This window comes from Giraffa tippelskirchi, chromosome 1, assembly GCF_054371585.1.
Source record: "Giraffa tippelskirchi isolate mGirTip1 chromosome 1, T2T-mGirTip1v1.2.pri, whole genome shotgun sequence".
Classification (NCBI taxonomy): Eukaryota; Metazoa; Chordata; class Mammalia; order Artiodactyla; family Giraffidae; genus Giraffa; species Giraffa tippelskirchi.
Genome location: NC_137275.1, coordinates 130795420 through 130808747, shown reverse-complemented (window position 1 = coordinate 130808747; position 13328 = coordinate 130795420). Strand labels below are relative to the sequence as shown.

Here is a 13328-nt window from a genome sequence, read left to right as displayed (position 1 = left end):
AGATATGCAGATGACACCACTCTTATGGCAGAAAGCGAACAAGAACTGAAGAGCCTCTTGATTTAAGTGAAACAGGAGAGTGAAAAAGTTGGCTTGAGGCTCAACATTCAGAAAACTAAGATCATGGCATCTTGTCCCATCACCTCATTGCAAATGGATGGAGAAACAATGAAAACAGTGAGAGACTTTATTTTTGGGGGCTCCAAAATCACAGCCATTGGTGACTGCAGCCATGAAATTAAAAGACACTTGCTCCTTGGAAGAAAAGTTATGACCAACCTTGACAGCATATTAAAAAGCAGAGACATTACTTTGCCAATAAAGTTCCATCTAGACAAAGCTATGGTTTTTCCAGTAGTCATGTATGGATGTGAGAGTTGGACTATAAAGAAAGCTAAGCACTGAAGAATTGATGCTTTTGAACTGTGGTACTGAAGAATACTCTTGAGAGTCCCTTGGACAGCAAGGAGATCCAACCAATCCATCCTAAAGGAGGTCAGTCCTGGGTGTTCACTGGAAGCACTGATGCTGAAACTGAAACTCCAATACTTTAACCACCTGATGCAAAGAACTGACTCATTGGAAAAGACCCTGATGCTGGGAAATATTGAAGGCTGGAGGAGAAGGGGACGCCAAAGGATGAGATGGTTGGATGGCATCACCGACTCAATGGACATGAGTTTGAGTAAACTCCGGGAGTTGGTGATGGACAGGGAGGCCTGGCATGCTGCAGTCCATGGGGTCACCAAGAGTTGGACCTGACTGAGCGACTGAACTGAACTGAAAAAGCTGAATGAATTTTTTGGCCAACCCAATATGTCCTATACATATGTATTATAAAGAATAATACATTGAACAACAATAGATTTATCACTCATTTAATAAATGAAACACAAAACACCAGATCCCCCTCCCTGATTGAATCTCCCTTGTAAACTGTCATTATCCAGAACTTGGTGTTACTGTGTATTTACACTCATATGTATTTACCTAAACAATATATTGTATTAGTTGAAGTATTTTAAAATTTTGCAGTGTCAAAACTGCATGTATTTTTGCAGCTTGCTTTTGTCATTCATTATTTTTGTGAGAATTATCTATGGTAATATGTACAGTGTGTGTTTATTTGCTGTCTTTGCTGTTCAACATTCTGTTGTATGAATATATCAAATTTGTCTATGTGTTTTACTGTTAATGGATATGTAGGTTACACACTGTTTTTACTCTGTTATAAATAATGCTGCTATGACTATTATGCATCTATGTGAGTTTCTCTAGAATATATAACTAAAAATGGAACTGTTAGAGCTTGTGAATCTTCAGCATTACCAGATGTTGCCAAATTGTTTTCCAAAGTTGCTGTACAATTTAGAACCTCATATGAAAGTACAGAGAGTTCTCATTGTTTTACATGTTCATCATCATATGTAAAATTTTGCCCATCTTATTGACAGTCCTCATTGCTATTTTAATTTGTATTTCCCTGATTACTAGTGAAATTGAACTTCCTTTTTCTTACATATATAACTTATAATAGCTAAATAGCTTATTATTTAGATTTCCTCTTCTGTGAATTGCTTGTGTATATACATAGTATATACTGGTAAATATATTCTGGTATAATTTCTTAATCAGTTTTATGCATTACAGATAAAGTCTACCTTTGGTTTTTCATTGTTTTAATGGTGTCCTTTGACGAGCAGAAGTTTAAAATTTTAATATATATTATTCTTTTTTTTTAATTGTTTAAGAAATCTCTACTCAAAGATTGCCAATAATATTCTCCTTTGTTTTCTTTAAACAGTTTTTAAGTTTTGTTTCTCAGATTTGGATTTTTTTGTCTATAGAGTTTATTTTTAGATCTGGAGTGAGGAGGTGATACCATTTTAAAACTACGTAGGTGTCCAGCTAGCACCATTTATGACTAGTCCATCCTTTCTCCACTGATTCATGATGCTACCTCTGTCATACAGTACCTAGTTTTCACTTGTGAAACTTATTTTGCTATTCTATTCTGCGGTCCATTTTCTATCCTTGTCTTGGTCTTCTGCCATTGTCCTAATTCTGATAGGTCTTTATATCTGATAGGGCGAGTAAGTGAGTTGTAAAGGCAGATAAAGCTATGCAGTGTAGTAGGGCACAAAATTTGAAATCAGAAGACCTACATTCCAAAACTAGTCGCTTATCAACATGGATGAGCCTGATCAAAAGTTTATTTTTATGTGGGCTTTCGATGACCATAAGCCAACATTTTGTAATGAATTTTTTTTAACGAAAGCAAATCTAATACAATGTAGGTCTCATTAGTAAAGAATAGATTCCACTTGATCAGGAAAGAAGCCAAAGACTCTGCCTACCTGATTCAAAGCCAAAGTCTCAGAAACAATAATTGAACTTAGGCCACCACAATAACCATACATATGTCCTTGGAGTTTTTCTTTTTCTGTGAGTCTTTTTTCCCACTTTAGCATGAATAATTTTTTCTATTTAATTAAAAAGAATTTAAGCCCCAGGGTCTTTGGTAGATGATGGATCTAAATTGGGAAAATATTTTCCATATTGTGATCAAATAAAGTCACGTTGCAAAATTCTGTTGATTGAAATTAGAGTGGTGTTAGTGGAGATTGGTTGTTGAAAAGATAGTGAAAGTAGGCTATTCATAGCTAGGCAGGCAGTTGTAGAAAAAGAACAATGACCAAGATATAGGGATAGTAGTGGAGGCTGATTGTCTGCCTTTTCTGTTGGGGATTCTCCTTCAGTTCCCAGTAAAGAGACCAAAGAAATATATCAGATGAGCCTTTTCAACTGTTAAGGTGATATTTTTTTAAATTTAACTTTATTTTATATTGGAGTAATGTTGATTTATAATATTGTGTTAGTTTCAGGTGTACAGCAAGGCGATTCAGTTATGCATATACACATATCCATTCTTTTTTGTATTCTTTTCCCATATAGGTTATTACAGAATATTGAGGACAGTTACCTATACAGTAGGTCCTTGTTGATTATCGTTTTTATATATAGTAATATGTATATGTTAATCCCAAACCCAACTTATCCCTCCTTTCCACCTTTCCCCTTTTGTAACTGTAAGTTTATTTTCAAAGTCTATGAGTCTGTTTCTGTTTAGCTTGAGTTGCTTTCTCACTGTATCATTATCATGGCAGGTACTGACTTGTCTTCCTTGGGGATTTGGCTTTAACCAGAACCTTGTAATACAAAATGTCCCATGTTACAACCCTCTGTTCTCCAATTCTCCTCTTTACTGTCTTGCCTAGTTGAAGGTTTTGGTTGTTGCTGTTATTACTGATTTTGTTTTTAGCCCTCTTTTAATTCAAGCATTTGTGATATATGGACAGTATTTCCAATTTATGAAAGATAATACGATGCAGTTTAAAAGTACTGTAGGAGTCATCAGATGCAGTTTATCTCCCAGGTTCCCGTTTTCTTCTCTCCTCCTTTTCTGGGTAAACTTATTCAGTCCCATATTTTGGATTATATAGATCAACTTTTCTTCTGAACTTCAGACATGTATCTGTTTATATTTCCAACTTAACATGTCTAAAATACAATTCTTAATTTTTCTTCTTAAACCCTGTTCCTGCATTCCATCCCCAGTTCTTTCCATTCAGTAAATGGTATTGTCATCTGTGAGCAGTTGTTGTTCATTTGCTAAGTCATGTCTGACTCTTTGCAACCCCGTGGACTGCAGCACACCAGGCTCCCTGTCCTCCACTATCTCATAGAGCTTGCTCAACTTCATGTCCATTAAGTCAGTGATGCTATCTAACCATCTCATCCTCTGCCACCCGCTTCTCCTTTTCTTTTCAGTCTTTCTCAGCATAGGGGTCTTTTCCAGTGAGTTGGTTCTTCACATGAAGTGTCCAAAGTATTGGAGCTTCAGCTTCAGCATCAGTCCTTCCAGTGAATACTCAGGATTGATTTCCTTTAGGATTGACTGGTTTGATGTCCTTGCAGTCCAGGGGACTCTCAAGAGTCTTCTTCAACACCACAATGAGCTAAAGCATCAATTCTTCGGCACTCAAACTTCTGTATGGTCCAATTCTCACAGCTGTACATGAGTATTGGAAAGACTATATCTTTGACTGTATGGACCAGTCCAGCTATAATCATGTGCTGGTTAGAGCTAAAGTGTAATAAGGGAATTTTTAAACAGAGTCAGCCTGAAAGACAAAATAAGCTAATTTGTAGAATAGAAATGCAAAATGATGACTGGAGATAAAAACGTGGGCTACTAGAATCCAGGTCTGAAGTGGCTGGGGTGGCTAGGGCATTCAGTTTCTGTGGGTATACAGAAGTCAAAGTGTTACATGGGAGTCAGAGGACTAGAACTAGGCTTACCAGTTGAAAGTAGGAGTTGGAAATGGGACTCTCCTGCTCCTAAAAGAAAGTTTATATAAAAGGTGCAACCAGCTCTTTCCTAAAGCTGCATTTAGCATAAAAATACTTAAAATATTTATCTAGAGATGTGAGAGGGCCAAACTGTAATGACTCAGTAGCTGAGTCTGTGGTAGCTGATAATGTCTGGAGTGTGCAGTCATCAATATTAGACCTGGTTTTTAACTAGGGCCCCATAAAGTGAAGTCGCTCAGTCATGTCCGACTCTGCGACCCTGTGGACTGGAGCCTAACAGACTCCTCTGTCCATGGGATTTTCCAGGCAAGAGTACTGGATTGGATTGCCATTTCCTTCTCCAGAGGATCTTCCCGACCCAGGGATCAAACCCCGGTCTCCCATATTGTAGGCAGACGCTTTACCGTATGAGCCACCAGGGAAGTCCAGGGCCCCATGGGTACTAGAAAAGACAAAAAGGAATGAAACATGGTGGATAAATAGAGGGAGTGAGGGAGAGAGAACAAGAGAGAGAGAAAACTCTCTTACTCAAGATCTGTAAACAGAAATCCCAAAGCACAATTAAAAAAGCTAAACCTAAAAAGTCATTCAATAAAATCAACAGTCAGGAGATGGATTCACTCCCAAATGTAATAAAAGTAATAAATAGAAAATAATAACTTTCTAAAGACTTATTTTAAAAATATGTATGTTTAGGATTCTTCAATAGGTAAATAATAATAAGCACTTTAAAAGAATAAGAACTTAATGATAAATTAGCAGAATTGAAATAAGAATAGACAAACATAAAAGCCAATTTGCCTAGAAATGTAGTTATGGGAGTTAAGTCAATAGATGGAATGAATTCTAAAGTAGACATGATTAAAGAGAGAAATAGTGAAGTGGAAAATTGTTCTAACTCTTTAAATCACCCAGAATGCATAATAGAGACATAAAATACTCAAAATTGTCTAATTATGCCATTAAGAGATATTAAAAATAAGTTGAGAAACTTCAGTATACATCTAATGGGAGTTCTAGAATAAGGGGCTGTAAGAATGACTAAGAAGTGATAACTAAAGAACTACATCCTGAATTCTTTAGAACTGAAAACTTGAAACTTCACATTAGAAGTATGCTCTGCATACTAAGCAGGACAAGTAAAAACCAATCACAATGAGAAACATTCTTTGCAACTGTAAGACTGAAGGCTAGAGACATTTAAAAGCTACCAGAGAGAAGAAATCTCCAAAAGATTATCAACTTTGCAGGCTTCTCAACAGCAACAATAGCAGCTAGAAGATAATGAACTAATATCTTTAAAATGCTAAGTGATGATAACTTTATCCATCTAAAGCACCGCTGAAGATTGAGGACAAGAGAAAGACATTTTGGGGCAAAGGCTAAAATAATTTATCTCTAACATACCCTATTGGAGAAGGAAATGGCAACCTACTCCAGTACTCTTGCCTGGAAAATCCCATGGACAGAGGAGCCTGGTAGGCTGCAATCCATGGGGTCGCGAAGAGTCAGACACTACCGAGTGACTTCGCTTTCACTTTTCACTTTCATGCATTGGAGAAAGAAATGGCAACCCACTCCAGTATTCTTGCCTGGAGAATCTCAGGGACAGAGGAGCCTGATGGGCTGCTGTCTACGGGGTTGCACAGAATTGGACATGATTGAAGTGATGCAGCAGCAGCAGCAGCATACCCTATCTATAAGAATTTCTAAAGATCATCCTTTAGCAGAAAGAAAAGAGAACCCCAAGAAAGGATGAGGGTGTACTTTTTGACAAAGTCACTTAACAATGATAATAACAAGACCAATTATTTTTGTAAAGGTTATTCTGAGTCTCTGGAAAATAATAACAAGGAGTATTAGGTAGCTAAAGTGTGCTAGGAGCATACTCTTGCTCAAGAAGATGGAAGTGCTGAAAACTTAACTATAACTTTTTCTCATAAAGCCAAGTGTAAGTATATATTGTAAATTTGTGTATGTATTTATTGAGCACTTGCTATGTGCCAGACACTGATCTAGGCTCTGGGAGTAACACCACTGGGGGAAAAATCTCCTCATTGAGTTTATACTTTAGTAGGAGGAAACTATATATTGTTTAAAAACAGTAGTATAGCACAGACAGGCTTGAAAGAAATACATTGGTAAATAGGAAAAGATACACTTGAAAAATGTGATGGTATGATGAAAACTGGTGTGGCAATATTAAAGTCAGATAAAACACTGTTTAAAGTGAGCACTAAAGTATATTGGGCAGCTAGAGATAACATAGACTTAACAGTGAAAAATGACAGGATTAGAAGGAAAATTGATGAGCCCACAGTTTAGCATATCTCTATTACAACAGATAGGTAGGGACTTACCTGGTGGTCCAGTGGTTAGGAATTGCCTTGCAATACAGGGGACATGGGTTTGATCCTTGATCAGGGAACTAAGATTCCACGTGCCGCAGGGAAACCAAGCCCACACACCACAGCTAAGACTCGATGGAGCCAAATAAATACATATCCTTAAAAAAAAATGAATAGGCAAACAGAAAATTAGTCAAGAAAACACATATACCTTGTTTTATTGCACTTTCCTTTATTGTGCTTTGCAGACACTACAGTTCAGTCACTTCAGTCGCTCAGCTCATCCTCTGTCGTCCCCTTCTCCTCCTGCCTTCAGTCTTTCCCAGCATCAGAGTCTTTTCCAATGAGTCAGTTCTTTGCATCAGGTAGCCAAAGTATTAGAGTTTCAGCTTCAGCATCAATCCTTCCAGTGAATATTTGGGACTGGTTTCCTTTAGGATGGATTGGTTGGATCTCCTTACTGTCCAAGGGACTCTCAAGAGTCTTCTCCAACACCACAGTTTAAAAGCATCAATTCTTCAACGTTTAGCTTTCTTTATAGTCCAACTCTCACATCCATACATGACTACTGGAAAAACCATAGCCTTGACTAGGAGGACCTTTGTTGGCAAAGTAATGTCTCTGCTTTTTAATATGCTATCTAGGTTGGTCATAACTTTTCTTCCAAGGCGTAAATGTTTTTAATTTCATGGCTGCAGTCACCATCCACAGTGATTTTGGAGCCCCAAAAGATAAAGTCTGTCACTGTTTCCACTGTTTCTCCATCTATTTGCAATGAAGTGATAGGACCAAATGCCGTGATCTTAATTTTCTGGATGTCGAGTTTTGAGCCAACTTTTTCACTCTCCTGTTTCACTTAAATCAAGAGGCTCTTTAGTTCTTCACTTTCTGCCATAAAGTTGGTGTCGTCTGCATATCTGAGGTTATTGATATTTCTCTTGGCAATCTTGATTCCAGCTTCTGCTTCATCCAGCCCAGCATTTCTCATGATGTACTCTGCATAGAAGTTAAATAAGCAGGGTGACAATATACAGCCTTGATGTATTCCTTTTCCTATTTGGAACCAGTCTGTTCCATGTCCAGTTCTAACTGTTGCTTCCTGACCTGCATACAGGTTTCTCAAGAGGCAGGTCAGGTGGTCTGGTATTCCCATCTCTTTAAGAATTTTCCAGAGTTTGTTGTGATCCACACAAAGGCTTTGGCGTAGTCAGTAAAGCAGAAATAGATGTTTTTCTGGAACTCTCTTGCTTTTTCTATGATCCAGCGGATGTCGGCAATTTGATCTCTGGTTCCTCTACCTTTTCTAAATCCAGCTTGAGGAACTGGGAGTTCTCAGTTCAAGTACTGTTGAAGCCTGGCTTGGAGAATTTTGAGCATTACTTTACTAGCGTGTGAGATGAGTGCAATTGTGCGGTAGTTTGAGCATTCTTTGGCGTTGCCTTTCTTTGGGATTGGAATGAAAACTGACCTTTTCCAGTCCTATGGCCACTGCTGAGTTTTCCAAATTTGCTGACATATTGAGTGCAGCACTTTCACAGCATCATCTTTTAGGATTTGAAATAGCTCACCTGGAATTCCATCACCTCCACTAGCTCTGTTAGTAGTGATACTTCCTAAGGCCCACTTGACTTTGCATTTCAGGATGTCTGGCTCTAGGTGAGTGATCATACCATCATGATTATCTGGGTCGTGAAAATCTTTTTTGTATAGTTCTTCTGTGTATTCTTGCCACCTCTTCTTAATATCTTCTGCTTCTGTTAGGTCCATACCATTTCTGTCCTTTATTGAGCCCATCTTTGCATGAAGTATTCCCTTGGTATCTCTAATTTTCTTGAAGAGATCTCTAGTCTTTCCCATTCTTTTGTTTTCCTCTATTTCTTTGCAATGATCACTAAGGAAGGCTTTCTTATCTCTCCTTGCTATTCTTTGGAACTCTGCATTCAAATGGGCATATCTTTCCTTTTCTCCTTGCTTTTCACTTCTCTTCTTTTCCCAGCTATTTGTCAGGCCTCCTCAGACAGCCATTTTGCTTTTTTGCATTTCTTTTTCTTGGGGGTGGTCTCAATCCCTGTCTCCTGTACAGTGTCTCGAACCTCCATCAGGCACTCTGTCTATCAGATCTAATCCCTTGAATCTGTTTGTCACTTCTACTGTATAATCATAAGCGATTTGATTTAGGTCATACCTGAATGGTTTACTGGTTTTCCCTACTTTCTTCAATGTAAGTCTGAATTTGGCAATAAGGAGTTCATGGTATGAGCCACAGTCAGCTCCCGGTCTTGTTTTTGCTGACTGTATAGAGCTTCTCCATCTTTGGCTGCAAAGAATATAATCAATCTGATTTCAGTATTGATCATCTGGTGATGTCCATGTGTAGAGTCTTCTGTTGTGTCGTTGGATGAGGGTGTTTGCTGTGACTAGTGCATTCTCTTGCAAAACTCTATTAGCTTTTGCCCTGCTTCATTCTGTACTCCAAGGCCTAATTTGCCTGTTATTCCAGATTTTTCTTGACTTCTGCTTTTGCATTCCAGTCCCCTATAATGAAAAGGACATCTTTTTTGGGTGTTAGTTCTAGAAGGTCTTGTAGGTCTTCCTAGAACTGTTCAACTTCCGCTTCTTCAGCATTACTGGTAAGGGCATAGACTTGGATTACCGTGATATTGATTGGTTTGCCTTAGAAACGAATAGATCATTCTGTCATTTTTGAGATTGAATCCAAGTACTGCATTTCGGACTCTTTTGCAGACACCACAGTTTTTACAGATTGAAGGTTCGTGGCAACCCTGTGTTGAGCAAATCTGTTGGTGCCTTTTTTTCCAACAGCATTTGCTCACTTCATATCCCTGTGTCACATTTCGGTAACACTTGCATAAGAGGCATATCTCTGAGATATTACAGGTTTGATTCCAGACCACTATAATAAAGCAAATATCACGTAAAGCAAGTCACACAATTTTGGGGGGTGAGTTTACATATAAAAGGCTCTCCGTGGGCCTCCCTACTCACTTAGACACAACGATATTGAAATCAGGCCAACTAACCTTACAGTGGTTGCAAGGTTCAAGTGAAAGGAGCTGCATATCTCTCACTTTAAATTAAAAGCTAGAAATGATTAAGCTTAGTGAGAAAGGCGTGTTGAAAGTTGAAACAGGCCAAAAGTTAGGCCTTTTGAGCCCAACAGCCAAGTTGTGAATCCAAAGGGAAGGTTTTAAATGTAAATTGAAAATGATACTCCAGTGAATTCATGAATGATAAGAAAACAAAACAGCCTTATTGCTGATATGGAGAAGGTTTTGGGATCTGCATCGATCAGCCAGCCATGGCATTCCGTTAAGCCCAAGCCTAATCTAAGACAAGGCCCTAACTCTAATTCTGTGAGGGCTGAGAGAGATGAGGAAGCTGCAGAAGAAAGGTTTGAAGCTAGCAGTGGTCGATTTTGTGAAGTTTAAGGAAAGAAGTCATCTCTGTATCGTCAGAGTTCATGGCAGAGCAGGAAGTACTGATGTAGAGCTGCAGCAAGTTATCCAGAAGATCTAGCTAAGATCATTCATGAAGGTGGCTGTTCTAAACAACAGATTTTCAGTGTAGACAGAACAGTCTTCTGTTGGAAGAAGATGTCACCAGGACTTTCATAGCTGGAGAGGAGAGGTCAGTGCTTGGCTTGAGAGCTTCACAGGGCAGGATGACTGTCTTGTTAGGGGCTAATGCAGCTGGTCTGGTGGTTCAGTGGTAAAGAATCTACCTGCCAATGCAGGAGACGTGGGTTTGATCCCTGAGTCGGGAAAATCCCCTGGAGAAGGAAATGGCAACCCACTCCAGTATTCTTGCCTGGGAAATTCCATAGACAGACGAGCCTGGTGGGCTATAGTCCATGGGGTTTCAAAAGAGTAGGATACGACTTGGCGACTGAACAGCAGCAAAATGCTCAGTTGCCATTCTGAATTATGCTAAGTCTTCTCTTCCTGTGCTCTGTGAATGTAACAACAAAGTATGGGTGACAGCACATCTGTTTACAACATGGTTTACTAAATATTTGAAGCCCACTGTTGAGATCTACTGCTCATAAAAAAGAGATTCCTTTGAAAATATTACTGCTTATTGACAATGCATTTGGTCACCCAAGCACTCTGATGGAGATGTACAAGATTAATGTTTAGTGCCTACCTTCTCAACATCCATTCTGCAGCCCACAAATCAGGGAGTAATTTCAACCTTCAAGGCTTTATTATTTAAGAAATATATTTTGTGAGTGGCACACCTCACAGCTTGCAGGATCTTAGTTTCCTGACCAGGGATTGAACCTAGGCCACCCCAGTGAAAGTGCCAAATTCTCTCCACTGGACTGCCAGAGCAGTCACATAAGAAATACATTTTTAGGCTATAACTACCATAGTGATTCCTCTGATGGATTTGGGTGGTTAAATGAAAACCTGCAAAAGATTCACCATTCTAGATGTCATTGAGAACATTCATGATTCAAAGGAAGAGGTCAAAATATAAATATTAGCAGGAGTTTGAAAGAAGTTAATTCCAACCCTCATGGTGCCTTGCGGGGCTTTAAGACTTTGGTGGAGGAAATAACACCCAGTGTGGTAGAAAAATAGCAAGAGAACTAGAATTAGAAGTGGAACCTACAGATGTGACTAAATTGCTTCAATCCCATGATAAAACTTTAATGGATGAGGAGTTGCTTCTCATGGGTGAGCATTAAGAAAATGATTTCTTGACATGGAGTCTACTCCTGGTGAGGATGCTGTGAGGACTGATGAAATGACAACAGAGGATTTAGAATATTACATAAACTTAGTTGATAAAGCAGAAGCATTTGAGAGGATTGACTTCAGTTTTGAAAGACGTTCTACTTTGGGTAAAATGTTACCAAACCAGTAATTCATGCTACAGAGACATTTTTCATGAAAGGAAGAGTCAATGGATGTGGCAAACTTCATTATTATCTTATTTTAAGAAATTGCCACAGTCATCCTATCCTACAGAAACCACCCCGATCAGTATCCTACAGAAACCACCCCGATCAGTCAGCAGCCTTCAACATCGAGGCAAGACCCTCCACAACAAAAAGAGTATGACCCACTTGAAGGCTCAGGTGATGGTTAGCATTTTTTAGCAATAAAATATTTTTAAATTTAGATATGAGCAGTGTTATTTCGACTCTTATGAGTAGATACTACATTCTACATTATAATATAAACATAAGTTTTATATGTACTGGGAAACAAAATAATCCCCATGACTCACATTATTATGGTATTTGTTGTGGTGGTATGGAACCAGACTTACAATATCTTTGAGAATGCCTATATAGAAGATTTGAACAACACAACTAATAAAGTTGGTGTAATACATATAGAAAATTTTGTACCTAACAAATAGAGAGTGAGCGTTATTTCTGAGCACACAAGGAGTACTTTAAAAAATAGACTATGTCCTAAATCACAAAAGAAGTTTCCAAAATAAAAGGTAACCAGAATCAAATAGACTATATTCTGTGACTATAATAATTTAACTTGAAATCAACAATAAAAAGAAATCTTTAAAAAAACTCACCTGAATAGAAACTAAAAAATGTACTTATAAATAACTTATAGGTTAAAGAGGAAGCTTGAAAACAGCCAGCAAAGCAGACATGAAAGGAGGAGCATATTAAATAAAAGAACAGAAACTAATAAAATGGGGGAAATGATGAACACTTTCCTAATTATATATTGTGATAACCAATGATAGGATGAGCAAAATTGGCCAAGAAGAATATAGGTATTATTAGAGCCTCTATTCCTATTCATAGTTTATTTTTTATATTAGTAATCTTTTTCTTTAGACAATATCTAATATGGGCTAGTAAGAAAATTATAGAACTCAGGCTATAGAATATATGCTGCTGCTGCTGCTAAGTCGCTTCAGTCGTGTCCGACTCTGTGACCCCATAGACGACAGCCCACCAGGCTCGGCCGTCCCTGGGATTCTCCAGGCAAGAACACTGGAGTGGGTTGCCATTTCCTTCTCCAGTGCATGAAAGTGAAAAGTGAAAGTGAAGTCGCTCAGTCGTGTCCAACTCTTCGTGACCCCATGGACTGCAGCCTACCAGGCTCCTCCGTTCATGGGATTTTCCAGGCAAGAGTACTGGAGTGGGTTGCCGTTGCCTTCTCCAATAGAATATGTATAGTCATTGTCAAATTTTCAGCAGTATATCTTTTCCATATAACGAGAAAATTATAGGACTGTGTAAGTGCAAACATCAGACTTATATAATTATTTTACTATTTCTTTAAAAGATTTTACAGTGGTCTTTAGTAGAAATTTCTATTTATGTATTTAAGATATTCTTCTTTCCCTTCTTGTAGGTTACTCAAATGAGTCGTCCAGATCTGATTCTCTTTCTGATGAAATACCTGATGGCTCTCATAGTTGGTATTCCTTCCATTTTTTGGGTTGGAAGCAAAAAGACTTGCTTTGAATGGGCCAGTTTTTTCCACGGTCGTAGGAAAAAAGAGTAAGTTGAAGTAAATTATCATGGTGTTCACAGGCTTCACATTTACATAATTTTGTGTGTGTGTGTTTCCTGTGTTGAAACAATTTGGATTTGGAGGA

General features: G+C 38.3%; 1 protein-coding gene across 5 annotated transcripts in view; it reads left to right on the top strand.

Annotated features, from left to right (window-relative positions):
• Positions 1-13328, top strand: part of FZD3 (frizzled class receptor 3) — a 108569-nt gene that overhangs the window by 66049 nt on the left and 29192 nt on the right. For all 5 annotated transcript variants that reach the window (XR_014055606.1, XM_081496217.1, XM_081496236.1 and 2 more), the window contains one exon: positions 13082-13230. Coding sequence is in view for 4 of the 5 variants with exons in the window: in XM_081496217.1 (XP_081352343.1) it covers positions 13082-13230 (149 nt within the window). In the remaining variant the exon portion in view is untranslated. The remainder of the gene's footprint in view (positions 1-13081; positions 13231-13328) is intronic.